This window comes from Theropithecus gelada, chromosome 9 (genome assembly GCF_003255815.1).
Source record: "Theropithecus gelada isolate Dixy chromosome 9, Tgel_1.0, whole genome shotgun sequence".
NCBI classification, from domain to species: Eukaryota; Metazoa; Chordata; class Mammalia; order Primates; family Cercopithecidae; genus Theropithecus; species Theropithecus gelada.
The window spans coordinates 122,641,898-122,657,150 of record NC_037677.1 but is presented as its reverse complement, the minus strand read 5'-3'; the positions used below and the strand labels follow the sequence as shown (position 1 = coordinate 122,657,150).

At 45.3% G+C, this 15,253-nt stretch overlaps 1 protein-coding gene across 1 annotated transcript in view; it reads left to right on the top strand.

Moving 5' to 3' along the window:
- ADAM12 (ADAM metallopeptidase domain 12) overlaps positions 1 to 15,253 on the top strand; it is a 373,557-nt gene that overhangs the window by 290,417 nt on the left and 67,887 nt on the right. Inside the window, exon 12 of the mRNA XM_025397498.1 lies at positions 710 to 858. Within this exon, the coding sequence (XP_025253283.1) occupies positions 710 to 858 (149 nt within the window). The remainder of the gene's footprint in view (positions 1 to 709; positions 859 to 15,253) is intronic.

The window sequence follows — 15,253 nt, the reverse complement described above, 5'->3', positions numbered from 1 at the left end:
TTAATGAACCGCCAGTCACAAGAGTCAGAGAATCGAGACATCTCCCATTTCCAAAGTCTGCCTAGCAACACAAAGGGCCAGCAAGAATAAGATATAACTGGATTATAATCTTAAATGAATGGCTCTTCAAACAGATGACTCAGTGTGTTCAGATTTATTATGAAATATTGTGAAATTTTCCAACTATCCTTCCCGACTAAGCACACAGGGAGAGGCAGGCTCAATGACAAGCTCTTAGAGCTCATTTAAAATGTCACAAAGCGTGCTTGCACCTGTCACCTTTATATCAGCATCATCTCAATCAAGGGTAAAATGATACTTCTGTTGTCCGTGAAGGAATGAGCTTTTCCTGTGGTGCAGGATGACTAAGTTTGCTTCATTCAATGGAAGAGTTTTATGGGGCAATTGTAGGAAGCAGAATGGAGACCCTGCCTTGAAGATGTCATATAAAAACATGAAGAATCACACATGTATACGTGTGGCATACAGACATTCCTCAGCAGAAAGGACCCCAAACTGGCTTAATTGAAATGTCAAATTATATCTTTTTTAAGTTTAAACTAAATGATAGCATTTTACCTTGGTCCCTTATAAGGAATTACACTAAGTCAAATGTTAATGAAAGGTATATTTCTGTGGGGAGGGAGGCCTGGGAAATAAGGCCAAGGAGACATGAATTATACACCTGTGCTTTTGTGTTTTCTTTGAGGACCATTCAGACAGTCCCCTTGGTGCAGCCGTGACCCTTGCACATGAGCTGGGCCACAATTTCGGGATGAATCATGATACACTGGAGAGGGGCTGTAGCTGTCAAATGGCGGCTGAGAAAGGAGGCTGCATCATGAACCCTTCCACCGGGCAAGTACCCATCCCTTCCATCTGCTTTGAGAGTGTGCATAGCTTGAAGTGTGTCTTGGGAACCAGATGAGTCCCTGGTTTTCTGGTCAGAGCACCCAGGGAAGCTTCCAAAAAGTAATTCCTTCCCAAGTAGCAAGAGTGGCCTGTGCTACTCCAGAGAGCCATGGGCAGCCAGATGGCAATGCTACATGGTGCGAGGGCTGACCTCTTCCTTGAGGAATGGTGGGGATGGATGCTGTCTGTGTTTGGAAATCGCTAATTATCTTCCTGTGCCAGCAAGTGTTTTTTATTTGAGCCTACGGCTCCAGCTGCCAGGCAGTCCCAGGAGCCAGCCATCTGAAAGCCTGGGCAGAGTGGAGATGGGCCGCATGTAAACTCACCGGGCAGAGTGGAGATGGGCCGCGTGTAAACTCACTGGGCAGAGTGGAGATGGGCCGCATGTAAACTCACTGGGCAGAGTGGAGATGGGCCGCATGTCTTTAGAGGGTGCTGGGTAGAAGGTGTTTCTTTCCCCGGGGTTGGCCCTAGGGTGTCTCTGAAGTCAGTAGCTTGGGGGTTTGTGGTGTCTCTGCCTCTGACATCATATCACCTTACCAGATCTTAGAGGTGTAAATGAAATGATTTATCTGCTTTGGTAAATTATGATGCTCTTCCTTATTTAATGCTTTCCTGACTCTCCAGACTTGGCTCAACCAGAAAAGAGCGAGACGGTTCTGTTATTTGGAGTGATCAAATGAAGTGGAAACAGATGCACCTTGGATTAGAGATTAGATGATTAGAGTGATTAGAGATTCAGATGTGTTCTTATATCTCTAAAGAGCCTATCCCAAGCTAGAACTCTGTGCTAATTTAAGAAGATTCTCATTAGTAAGGGGAAGCATGTGCTGGATACAATACTATCTTCTTTCTTATACCTTGAAACCTTATAAACACTGACTTTCATGGAACGTTCCAACCCAAGCTTGCTCTCTGGGTTTCCTGAAAGGAGACACTGGGATGAGAGATAAGTGCTGTGAGCAGCCCTATGACTCATCTCTGTGAAGACTTGCTGGCCAGGGGACAAGCATGGTGTGAGGGGATACCTGCTAATGCAGTTTACAAGACCCAGTAGAGGGAGGAATTTTTAAAGAATGTGTCTGTGCTTTTTCAAGCAATAGCCTTGTGGGCCCCCTGGGAAATCGTTTGTAGGGCATTGAGTTGCCCTTGAAACAAGCACTGGATAGAACCACACAGCTCATCCGGGTATTGTCATTTCACGCGAGCCATCAGGAGGCATCTTCTCACAGCAAGTGACTGATTCTTCATGCTCATCGCCCCCATTTGCACAGAGCCTTCAGGGGCATCTTTCTGCTTGTGGTTCCCTCTTAAGCATAATTCAAGGAAGTCACCAAGTCTTTGTGGAGGAAGTGGCTCTGTGAGTGTGTAATGACAGAAATCAAGGATCTGTACACAAAGTGAAAGTACCAACCAATAGGAACTGAAATATTGCAAAACTCAAGATACTAACAAATGTGTCTCTCCAAAAGGGAGGCCACCCTAAAAAGTAATATGTTCCTAAGTCACTAAAGGTGTCTGAGCAGAGGCACAATAATTGTTTGCTGGACATTTGGGGCAAGGATTTCCTTTTTAGGGTATATAAGGCTGGGCCAAGGACCTGTAGATGCCTTCTGTTTCCAACCATTCACAAGCCCTGATCGCGATGCTGGGCCACACACTGGGTGACTTTCAGAGAGTGAGTTTGGCAGGAGACTGACATGCAATTGAGTGGCCCTCGTGTTTTCTCGCCCTTGATGAACTCATAGCCATAGAAAATGCACTCTGTGTCTAATTTCCCGATCATCAAATGGGCACAAATACATTAGCCTATGGGCCTCCAGAAATGGTTTCCCATGACTAAGACGATCATATTGTTAATACTGTTAATGTTTTTTAATTATTGATAAACCAATGGAAGACAGGAAAATCTAGATCAAGAACACTGGACTTGAAGAGATCTGGTTGTCCCAATTCTCACACCATTTAAAAAAATAATGTAGGCAGATTAGTAACCCCCTGGCTCTTACATTCCTCATCAGTAAGATGAGTGAGTTGGTCTTCATCCATCCAACCATCCATCCATCCACCCATCCACCCTTCCTTCCTCCTTTCTTTCCATCTGTCTCTCCACCCACTTGTTCACATATTAAACAAATATTTTTGACCCCTGTGCTTGTGGGGAGGAATGCATAGATGAGGAAGACTCTACAGCTCTAAAAATTATGTAATTCTGAAGGCACAATAGCGAGGTATATTTTCTGGCACTCTATATGGTTTTATCTAAATCCTTTCCAATTGGGAAGTGTTCACAGCAGTGCTGAAGAATGCAAGTCAGATTGCCCCGGAGATATTCGAACACTATAGGTAGAAATGGTATTGTTAAGAGCTCAGCAAATCATTTAAAAGCCATTTTTTCCCCCCTTACCAGGGGTTTGCTAATAGCCGTTATTTGATTTATACCATATTAGCAATTTCTGAGTTTTCTCTTTTGCTGAGCTTGTGCTTTTGTGTAAATCTTTTCTATTTGCTTCTCATTTATGATCCCACATTCCTGTCCAGAGAGTGGTGTTTTTAATTTTCTCAGATGGAAAGCAACTTCCTAAGCAAGTAGGTGAATTAATCACAAAAGCCCACAGTGAGGGGGAGGTCGAGCGGCCCAGTCAACCCTCAGTCATCCATCACCCGTGGTGGAGATTTCCCGGCTGCTCCGATATTATCTCAAAGTGGTGGTTCTCTTACTTCATAGTGTCTCCGAGAGAGTGGGAGAATGGACTCAATGAGATCACATGTCTGTAAATTGTAAATCATTCCACAAAGGTGGTATATTATTACTTAGCTTACAGGGATGTTGGAATTATCAAAAAGTTAAAGGCTTTTTTCAGAATTCCTACTCATCATTGCTGGAAAGACTCCCAGTGCCCTTAGCAGTCACTCAGCAGCATGTCCACAGTTTCTGTGTGATGGCTCATTTTAAACTGGCCCACATCCAAACACCAGCCTGCCTCTGTCTTCCTCCTCCCACCACTGATGGAGGCTTGGGGATGTCAGTTAAATTCAGTCTCAGCTCCAAAGGTGATTCAGAGACGAATCAGTAACTGCTTTAATGATATTAACATCTCAGAATCAAAAAGAACCAAGTATTGTAGATGGCTTAAAGGCGAAAAGTATATCCCCTCATATACCTTGTTTATTCTTTATCAAAACATTCCAAAATCCTAACTCTGACAACATTAACCAACTGCTATCACTGACAAATGGGACTTGAGGCCTGTAAATACGAGGATAGAGTCCTATTTCAACTTGAGTCTTACGTGACTCCAGTTGCACATTGCAGGGATGGTTGGAGGGGGTTCCTTATGGAGTGTATCATTAATTATTGCAAGGCTTTAAGTGTGTGTGAGAGTGTGTGTTTTATGTCTCTGAACATTTAAGACCTGTCTTGGAAGTGACTCTTTGGCAAAAGCAGTATCTGGGGATTCATGTGGGAGTTTAACTCAGTTGAGTTTATCCATTAGTGAGCTTGGAGTCCTTGGTCTTAGGGAGGTGAGGGTTACGTATGCTGCATTTATAGGAGTAAGAAAATTGTGAATGATTTGAACACTCACAGTAAAGAATATTTACCATAATAGTAAATGTCACTTCCTAGAGTAGGAAAAAAGGCAATATTAACATTCAAAAAATTAGTCTTACAGATTCTTTTTTTTTTTCTCTTGCAGAAAGTTTTCTGTTAAATAAGAGTTGGAGGAATAGGGCCATCTTCTCAGGTGGGGCAGGTGAATCTGCAAGTCATATTCACTGAGTACCTGCCACTGTTCCACACTGACAGGTGTTAGGGACACAGCTGTGAACAGGACAAGCATGTTTCTTGCCCTCATGTAACTGGTGTTCTAGTGGTGAAAACAGTTGAAAAATAGAAAATTTAAAACTTGCAGTTTGGGCCAGGTACAGTGGTTCACACCTGTAATCTCAGCACTTCGGGAGGCCAAGGCAGGAGGATTGCTTGAGGCCAGGAGTTCAAGACCAGCCTGGGCAACATAGCAAGACCCTGTCTCTATTTTAAAAATAAAAAAATAAAAGTAATAAATTGCAGGTTGGAAAGAGTACTGTGAAGAAAGCAAAGGAAGAGGACAAAGAGAGGAAACATGGGCTGGGGGAGCCCACTTTAAGTGGGGGTTTGGGGGAGGCCAAAAGGAAGACAGGGATGGAGAGCCTGCAAAGCATGGAAGGAAGGGAGTTCAGGTGCAGGGGACCATGGGCCCGTGGGCACTGTGGGGACACCTGGCTGCCAGGAGCCTTGGAGCTGTGGGGGACTGGAGGGAAGTGATGCTGGGTAGAAATGGAGGAACCAGAGCCAGCAAAGCCCAGCTGGCCAGAGCAGGAACGTGGATTCTTATCTGCAGAGCAGCAGGACATCATTGAAGCTTTTCAGGCAAGACAGGAATATGATCTGATTTATCTTTTAAAGTTTCTTCATTTTTAAGGAGACCATGCAGCCTCTGAGATATTGTAGTTTGCCAAGTTAAGGGGTTTTCTGTCTGTACAAAGAAGAGGGAGGCTTCCTGTAGAAGAACAAAGTAATACTAGTATATGAATTCTAGTTTAATTTCGGTGTAATTCATAGGCATTTGGAAACGATGAAAAGGAAGGGTCCTTCACTAGCACACTAGGTCCTCATCACGCCACGCTCCACACTCCCCTCTCCAGCCCTGTACACTTGATGTAAAATCTTTCTTTTGGTTTGAGATTTCTTTTTCCTTTTCCTATAGTGAGCATCCTTTAAGGATTCTATGTCAGAGAGCCACCAAAGAGCACATTCACATTTTCTCTGTGTGTATCTGAAAAGAATTGTTGCCACAGTTGCCACGCGGATGCTGAAATCAGGAGTTTGGGCCTGTCTGGGTTTTGCTGGGTCTATACTGGTAAATGGCTTCAACTGATGAGCGTGTCCCCAGCTGCCAGCTAGGAGTGGGGAGAGGGGAGCAGCGTGTTTGTGTGGTACATTTAGGATAATGTAGGATGAGAAAATAAGCAAGTGAGGGTTACCCCCTGCTCTCCTGGGGTGCAAATCATTCACATTAAGCTGAGGTCAGACCTTCTGCAGTCTACACCCAAATCAAATAACCACATTGAAGGAGAATGCGTTGCCATCCTACTTCCCCACAAGCATGTATAATTGGCCCATTCGATTCTGTTTAATTCCATTCAGGACATATTCGTGGCACACCTGCCTGGACATGGAACACAAACAGATGTGGCCCCAGGTCTAGGTGGCCTCTACCCAGGTCAGCTTTCTCTTATTTCTTTTTTTTTTTTTTTTTTTGAGATGGAGTCTTTCCCTGTCACCCAGGCTGGAGTGTGCAGTGACACAGTCTCGGCTTACTGCAACCTCTGCCTCCCAGGTTCAAGCAATCCTCCCACCTCAGCCTCCCGAGTAGCTGGGATTACAGGCACACACCACCATGCCCAGCTAATTTTTTTTTGTTTGTATTTTTAATAGAGATGGGGTTTCATCATGTTGGCCAGGCTGCTCTTGAACTCCTGACCTCAAGTGATCCGCCTGCCTCGGCCTCCCATAGTGCTAGGAATACAGGTGTGAGCGACCGTGCCCGGCCTCAGCCTTCTCTAACGACAGCAGAGAAGACAGCAGCCCCTGACTCAGGACAAGCTCGCTACAGGAAATGAGGTCAACAGACAAGCAGCTGGCCACCAGTCAGAGCAAAGCCACTCATTTACTCCACTAGTATTTACTGTGCACCCTCTATAAGCCAGATCCTGGGGAGCAGATTCGGAGGGGGCACAGAAACACGAGCAGGATCCTTGACTTCAGGGACCTCGCTGCAGGGCACCTCATCAGACCTGCTTACACAATCCTGGGTATCAAGCATCTTCTAGAAGTTAGTTCCGTGTGGGCCTCTAAAAGACAAAGAGAAAAATCTATAACCATAATACCATTTCACATCTTTTAAAAAGCGACCAATAATGTATTGCAAAGAGGGAGCAAAGGTTGGAAGAGGCAACGGGCAGAGAAGATATTCTGGAACAGAGTCCAGTCTAAACCGATCTCAGAAGAATGAAACGCAGGCTGGGCAGACCACTCCCTGAAAATTCCTACCTCATACCGTGGGGAAACTGGATTTCTCTTGGAAGAGATGTCTGCCTGAAAAGGTGTTTTAAGAGGGTAAAATGAACTGCAGTTTTCGGTGAAAAAAAAATCCTCCAAGGGCTTTGGAAGTGGTAGGAATTGATAGAAATCCAATGTAGCGGGAAAGTCCACACTCTTTGTAGAACTTGCTTTCCTGAAAATCAGTATACAATACATATCATCAGAATTCTCCCTCGAACTTTGCGTGCTGTTGGAGATTATGAAATACATTTGTCATGCTGGGATTTTACCAAGATGGAATTATTTTCCCATCTCAACTCTTCATTTGAGAGTGATCATTTTTTTTCTCGATGAAAAGTTTAAGAAAATCTTCATTTCCTTCCTCAAAGTGTTAGGTGAAAAAATGGAAATCTTTATCCAGAGAGAGAGAAAAACAGAGGAACAGCTGCAGAATGAGGAACTCTGGCAAGATGAAAACACTACTCGGTAGAATCAATTTACTTACTCGGCCGGAGTAATGGAGCCAGCTGTACCCCTACATTATCACCGGGAAAAATGAACTGGCAGGAGGGATTCTTGAAAACAGTTCAAGAAGGACGCAACAATACAGACCCTGTTCTTGTTTCTTCTCCATGTAATTAGATATTGCTCACTGGAAAATGAAGGAATTTGTCTGCAATTAATGCCGTTAGAATATGAAAAGCTGCAGCCCAAGGTAGAATCGTCCTCCCCATTAAGCTGTACACAAAATAGAGGTCAAGCTTGGAAGGTTGATTCTGCATGGCCACTGATCCTTGAATATCCAATTTAGGGGAATGAACGCAGACAAACTGAGGGACAAACTGACGTTGACCCTGGAGGATTGCATTCTTGGTGTCCTCTTTCATCGATGAACTTTTTAAACTTAATTTTATTGTTTTAAGACTGAGTCTCTTTCTGTCACCTAGGCTGGAATACAGTGGCACGATCTTGGCTCACTGCAACCTCCGCCTCCCCAGTTCAAGCAATTCTCCTGCCTCAGCCTCCCGAGTAGCTGGGACTACAGGTTAACACTACCACACCCAGCTAATTTTTGTATTTTAGTAGAGACAGGGTTTCACCACGTTGGCCAGGCTGGTCTGGAACTCCTGACCTCAAGTGATCTGTGAGCCTCGGCCTCCCAAAGTGCTGGGATACAGGCGTGAGCCATGCACCTGGCCTATGGATGAACTTAGTGAGATGGGCATGACTATACCTATTTTATTTTATATATATATATATATATAAAAAATGTGTGTGTGTGTGTGTGTGTATGTGTGTATATATATATATATATATATATATTTTTTTTTTTTTTTTTTGAGACAGAGTCTCACCCTGGCTGGAGTGCACTGGGGCCATGTCGGCTCACTGCAACCTCTGCCTCCCAGGTTCAAATGACTCTTATTCCTCAGCCTCCCAAGTAACTGGGATTACAGGCATGCACCACCACACCTGGCTGATTCTTTGTATTTTTAGTGGAGATGGGGTTTTACCATGTTGGCCAGGCTGGTCTCAAACTCCTGGCCTCAAGTGATCCACCTGCCTCAGCCTCCCAAAGTGCTGGGATTACAGGCGTGAGCCACCGCACCTGGCCAACTATGCCCATATTACTGGAGCTCAGGATATTAAATGAACTGCTTGCATTTTTCCAGACCGACCGAAGTAGAAGCCCCGGGACATAAAGTCAAGCGGCCTCCCAGTGTGTTTGACACATGGAAGTGGCCGTGAACACATTTGGGCTTTATGTGAGAACTAAAGCTGCCTCAGTACAGAGCAATGTCCCTGTGCAACCTCTGGGAGGTGGGAGGTAGCCCCATTTTTAAGCCATTTAATTCTGCAAACCTCCTTCAATTTATGTTCCAACAGCAGAGAATGCTTTCCTGTCACTGGCTCGTTAACCCAGCATTTTATTTGTTGTAGAGCATGTGTGAAAACATTTCAGCTGAAATCCTGCCAATCCTGCAATCCCCCTCCCACACACTTATCCCCATGGCTTCCTCCTCTCCCCAGGCACAGAGGCCACAGTGTGGGGTAAAGGGTAATTTCTGGACTTCTCTGCAACAGACAATATCCAAAAGGACTCATTTTCAGCTCCACAAGGTCAGGAATTTGTGTTTTGTTTATTGCCGAACTCCCAGCACCTAGAACAGTGCCTGACACATAGTAGAACTCAATAAATACTTCTTGACTGAAAGGATCCATGAGTGGGTGGGTGGGTGGGTGGATGATAGATGGATGGTTGAGAGGAAGGAAGGAAGGAAGGATAGATAAATAGATGATAGATAATTGGGTCAGTAAATGAATGGATAATGGGTGGGTGGAATGATGGATGGATGGATGGACAGACGGATGGACAGAAGGATGGATGGAAAGAAGGACGGATGGGTAGATGCATAAATCAATGATAGGTAGGTGGATAGGTGGATGAATGGATAATGGGTAGGTGGAAATGGATGGATAATGGAGAGATAGATGGTACAATGGACAGATGGATAGACATTGGCTGGGTGGATGGATGGAGAGAGGGATGGTGAGTACAGCACAATTAGATAAGTGCAGAGGGAGGTTTTCTCTTCCCCATCTGTGTAATGGCAAAATCTCTGGGGAGAACGCACTGAGGCCACTGTCTTTTGTACTAAATCTAGCAATTGCAGCAGCAGCATTTTCATTTTTTGTTTATTCCACATCATTCTACAATGAATTTACAATAGTTTGCAATAATACACACAATAAATAGAAGAAAATAAAAACAAAATAGAGCAGAGAAAACCCAGATAAATAGGAGGCGGAGTCCACTGCTTTTCTGTACATAATCCGTGGAGACCTGGGTGAGGGGAACAATTTCAAACAGTAGAGTCTTTCCAGCAGGGACTTCCCCTGAAAGCCTTTGCTTAATTTAGCTACAGTGGGAGGAGAGAGATCAAAAATTTCTAATCTAAAAGCAGTTGTGAGCATAAGACTTTGTAGCACCACTCTCCAGTTTACAAAGATCTTTTGCATCTCCTTTCATTGTCACAGCCCTGAAAATAAAGAACAAATACAATCATCTCCATTTTACAGGTGAGCAAACTGAGGCTCAGGAAGGCCAGAGGGCCCACAGGTGGTCAGGGTCATTCTGGATCTCAGCCTGCAGCCTCAGGCTCCTGATCCATTCTTTGGCCTTTCACTGGGTACCTGTGAGCCTTTGGCTCCCAGGCATAGGGATGGGGAGGGTTGAGAGGGACAGCTCTTTCTCATTCTTGAGTTCCACATTACCCTGGTGGTAACTTTGGTGTCAGTTGCTCAGTGGGGCAAGAACTGGGCACATGTAGACTTCAACCCTGGTGGCAGGCTTGGAGATATCTACCACAGCTGCTTTTTCTATCATATTTGATTAGAAGCCTCTACCCTGTTACAGACTTGCTAAGTCAGCAGAAAGAACTAGCGTATTCTGTGCAGGTCTGTCTACTGGGATAGGAAGAAAGGGTGGCATCATTTCAGACATGCCCACTGTCCCTTATTCAGACACTGCATCTGTCCATGTCTACGAGAGTCTGGTCCCCCAACAACCCCCACACAAAGTCAGCAGTCATTTCTTGCACTGAAGCTGAGTAGCTTGTCTGATACATGGCCCCTGATGGGCTGAGGTCCTTTTAATGTAGACACTGTGTCCCCTGCCCTGGGTTCTTGGCCTTTCAGGACTTGGTTCAGGAAGAAATAGCCATCATAGCTCAGAAGTGAAAAGTCCACTTTCTGGTAACATCCAGAAGCTTCCTGTACATGTCTCAACTGACCAGAGCTCAGCTGGTGTCTTTATTAAAAATTCTGGGATATTCTATTTGCACTTTAATTGGTTTCAGGGAGGAGGAGCAGAGGTCAAAGTTCTTAAGTTAAGACCATGAATTATAATGTGCTGCAGATGGCTGTGTTCTGGGGCCCACGTGTTTGCTATTAACGATGGAAATGGCCTACTAAGGATATTTCTGATCATTTGCTCCTGGCCTGGTGGTTTTCTTAGCTTTCTGTGGTCCATCTGGTTGGCCCACTGGGTCAGCGTCCAGTTATAAGGCAGTCACTTTCTGTTTCTGGAGTGGACGTGAGGATGGATTGCCCCATTAGCTTCAACCTCAGTTCTGTTCTATGGTTTGAGCCTGTGTGCTCAGTGCTGTGTCCCTGTGCACCGCTGGGCAGGCAGAGTGGGCTGACTCAGGCCCAGTTCCCTCTCCCATCACACCACGAGGAGTCACGAGGCTTTTGAGGCAGGGCACCTATTTCCCCTGCCTGCAGCTCATTAGGGTCTGAACGGGCTCGCAGCCCTCCTCAGGTGTGCACAATCTGGCCCAGGTATCACCTCAGGTGAGCTGGATAAATCCCAAGCCCTGGCCTTTGTCTTCTGTTACGCCAAAGACCTTTAGGGAAGTGCTCTAAGGTGCACCTGGAAGGAAGTGTAGGCCCTTGGGGTTCCTTCTGTTTACATCTGGCTCCAGGGAGTCCCGAGATATCAGGGCAGCTGCCTCTCCCAGCCCATGGATACTACTGCTGCCGGCATAGCCATTTGTGCTGGGTCATGCCTGAGGCTGCCCAGAGGCCCTGCCCTGGGGAAGCTCCTGGAAGCTGCTCTTGGAGGCCTCCTGATAGCCCTCCAGACGGTGTGGTTGAGTGGGAAGAACACAGGCCTTCCAGTCAGAGATCTGTGCTTTCAGTCTCCATGCAGGAACTGCAGGGTCCCGGCAAAGAACCCAAGCTGCCTACACTCAGTTTCCTCATCCCTAAAATAGGAGTCATAATTGGCTCCCAGAGGTGTCAGTGAGAGAATGTCTGCCAGGCTCCTCGACCCCAGCAGGGGTTCACTAAACAAATGGTGGCTCCTATCCAGCCCTGCTCCAGGCAGGATGGAGTAAAAAGCCCCTGAAATGAGATGACCTCGCATCCATGTCAGGTCTGCCACGGCACTGAACATGAGGCCGGTCACCTGTGAGTACAAACGCCACTGCCCTGGCCTACCAGGCATGCTACTTGATTGCACATAAATTCTGTGTGTGGTGATTGAAAGTTTTTATCCCTGGGCATAACTGGGGAAAGACCTGAAGATCTTCCTGAAAATGGCCCTAGAATTTTTGGTTTGCAGCTTGTTCAAGCAACGTCCATTCCCCATGCTGTGGTTCCCTGCCCCCTCATACTGTAAGAGGAACTCGCTCTCACCTGGGAAGAGAAGAGGGAATTCATGTTGGGCTTATGCTCCTCAAGGGACTAGGAATAAGTAGAACTGGCTGTGAACTACTAAGAATTACTAAGTTGTTTTTGGAAAAGCTCAGCAAGCTAGTCATGGAATGAATGATAAAAGATGTGGCCGGCGTGGTGGCTCATGCTTGTAATCCCAGCACTTTGGGAGGCTGAGGTGGGTGGATCACCTGAGGTCAGGAGTTTGAGACCAGCTTGGCCAACATGGTTTAACCCCATCTCTACTAAAAATACGAAAAAATTAGCCGCGCAACTGTAATTCCAGCTACTTAGGAAGCTGAGGCAGGAGAATCGCTTGAACCTGGGAGGCGGAAGTTACAGTGGGCCGAGATCGCGCCACTGCACTCCAACTTGGGCTACAGAGCGAAACTCCATATTAAAAAAAAAAAAAAAAAAAAAAAAAGTCATTAGATTGTCTTCTCCGGAGAATGAATCCCATAATTTGTGGCCACGTCTCACTCTGAGCTCAGTGCCTGGCCTTGGCTGTGGCCAAAAAATGGACAGAAGATGTGGGGTGAGCTCATGTGAAATGAGCTTTAGGAAAAGGGCCAGAAGAAGTTTTCAGGAACTGAAAACAAGCAGAGCCGCATAGCAGGTAACAGCCATCTAAAGGGCGTTTTTGTTTTGTTTGTGGGTTGCTCAGTTGTGCTCCTAACTACATGCTCTTGTCGAACTAAAGAAAAACTGGCCCTTCCAGAACGGGACAGGCTCTTTTGCTGCTTTGACACCATCTATGTATTAAATGAAGGGAATGATCTTTAACTGTTTGCTCATCCCTTCGCCTCCTGAATCATTTTGCTCTCAAATTTACTTGTATTTGTGGTTTTACAGTGTAAAGCGTGCTACATTTTGGCTACAAGTAATACATTCTACACCGTATGGGAAATATTCTTAAGCACTGTCATACGTGGGGGGATTCGCAGTCAGGGCCACTCTCAATGGGAGAAAGACAGACACCTCTTTTGCCGGTCAGTACTGGGAGCTAGCATTTCACAGTGCTTGGCAGTTAACCAGACTTTCCTCTTTTTGTTTGAAGCTCGTTTATCCTCCACTTCAGTGCAATGAGGTAGTTGTTATCCCTATTTTAGAGATGTGAAAACGGAGGCTCAATGAAGTACGGATAGACGGGGTGCCCAGACATAGGTTTCCGACTTTACTTCTCTCCACACGCCCAGGTAAAGGGCCTCCTGGGTCTGCTGAATTTGTGGCTCTGCTGTCAGGAAAAAAACAACTCCCATTTCGGTCTGCAGAAAGAAACCAGTGGGAAGCAGAATGTCGGCAACATATTTTCCGAAACCAGTTAGCCCTTCACCGTCTAATCATTTATCAGCTGTGGACGATATGAGGTGGTTTTTTTGTTTTGTTTTGTTTTTTCCCCCAATCAGTTTAAACTGAAAAAGCTGGATGTATTCCCGTCCCCGGTTCCCTGAAACTTTGGCTTTTCCTGTCACACAGTTGTATCAGCTCCAAGCTGCTCTCAGCCGCTGCCCGGCTGTTCCATCCTTCTTCCTCGGTCACTTCCACTCCTTTCCTGCCGTCAGCACTCAGACAGATGTCAGCCCCTGAGCTTGGCGCTGGGGAACCTAGACTCAGTGCGTGTTTATTAATGAGGCCGCAGAGTCACAGGAAGCAGCGGGACCGTGACCTGCAGCCCCCCCTGAATCCAGCCTGATTATAGCTGCTTTCTCTAGATGCCTAATTTCCAGCAAGAAAAGCAGTTGTCTCTGAATCATACCCAGAGAGCTTTTGCAAGGCAGATAACTCCTGACTTCGACTGTCAAGGTTGATAAATTGGCCTAGTGTGATTCACCCCCAAGAATATAGCCGTGAGACGCACAATAGGCTTCGACAAGAAAAGAACCTTCTGACTGCAGATTTTTCAAAGTAAAAGTAACCCCTAATCATGTTTTACTTGGCAGCTTTGTGATGGCTAAAATATGAAGCTGTGTCTGCCTTTATGGCGGGGAGCTGTGAGTGGCATTCCTCTTTTTAAAAGTGGTGTTTTTTCCCCAAATCACTCAGCTGTCTGTTTCATCCTCTTTTTATTTTTAACCTTGCATTCAACATGGTCAACTTGCCCCAAGTGTCCCTGGTAGTTAAATATTAGAGAAAAAGGAAAGCAAGGCTAACAAAAGAGGTCACATCCTAGCAGGGGCCACAGTCACCCTGCCATGGCTTTGGAGATAAATTCTCTGCCTCTGAGCTGAAAGCAGCACTTTTCTTCCTGGGCCCCAGGTATGACCATTTTAACGCATTCTCACGCCAAGGGAGAGTGTCGTGCTAAAGGGCTTCTTTCCTGAGTAATTCTCTGGTTTTATTGCTTTGCACCAGTCTATCTCTGCTATATGTCACTTCAATGAGCTGCTGTCCTGGCACATTTGGGCTAATGTATTAGACATGTTAAAAGGTACGTTGTGATGAGCTTGCCAAAAGCTATGGAAGAAACTGAGGCTTGTCTTTTTAACCACAGACGAGGGGCTGTATGAGTTCTTTGATGTCATGAGCAACTACCTGACTCAATGTTCTTTCCATGGATGCTCCAGGGAATAAAGCTATTAAATAAGAAAAATACAAGCACAAAGGAGGCACAATTACCATACTTTGGATGTGGAAGGGAAACATCACTCTGTTCACAACTAGAACCTTTCCTATACCTTAATTACTGTGCAGTATGAGGATTAGTCAATTTAACATAACACTTCCAGATACCTGAAAATTCATTTCTGATACAAATTTTGTTTATAAGACAGATACTCTTGGGATTTTTAACACATGCCTAAAATCAGATCAGGTTTTCAAAATGCTATACATTGGGCTTTTCTTAGAAGGTGGGACAAGAAAGCAAAACATAATTATTTTTTAGGATATGACAGGTGGCCCATGGTGAGTCTAGATTGCATTTTTTATTGTTATGACACAAATAGGTACAACAACATTTGAATTTAAAATCTAGGTAAGTTGTTTCCAGACTCTAATGGGCATCAAAATCACCTGGGCCATTAACGGATGGGCAGA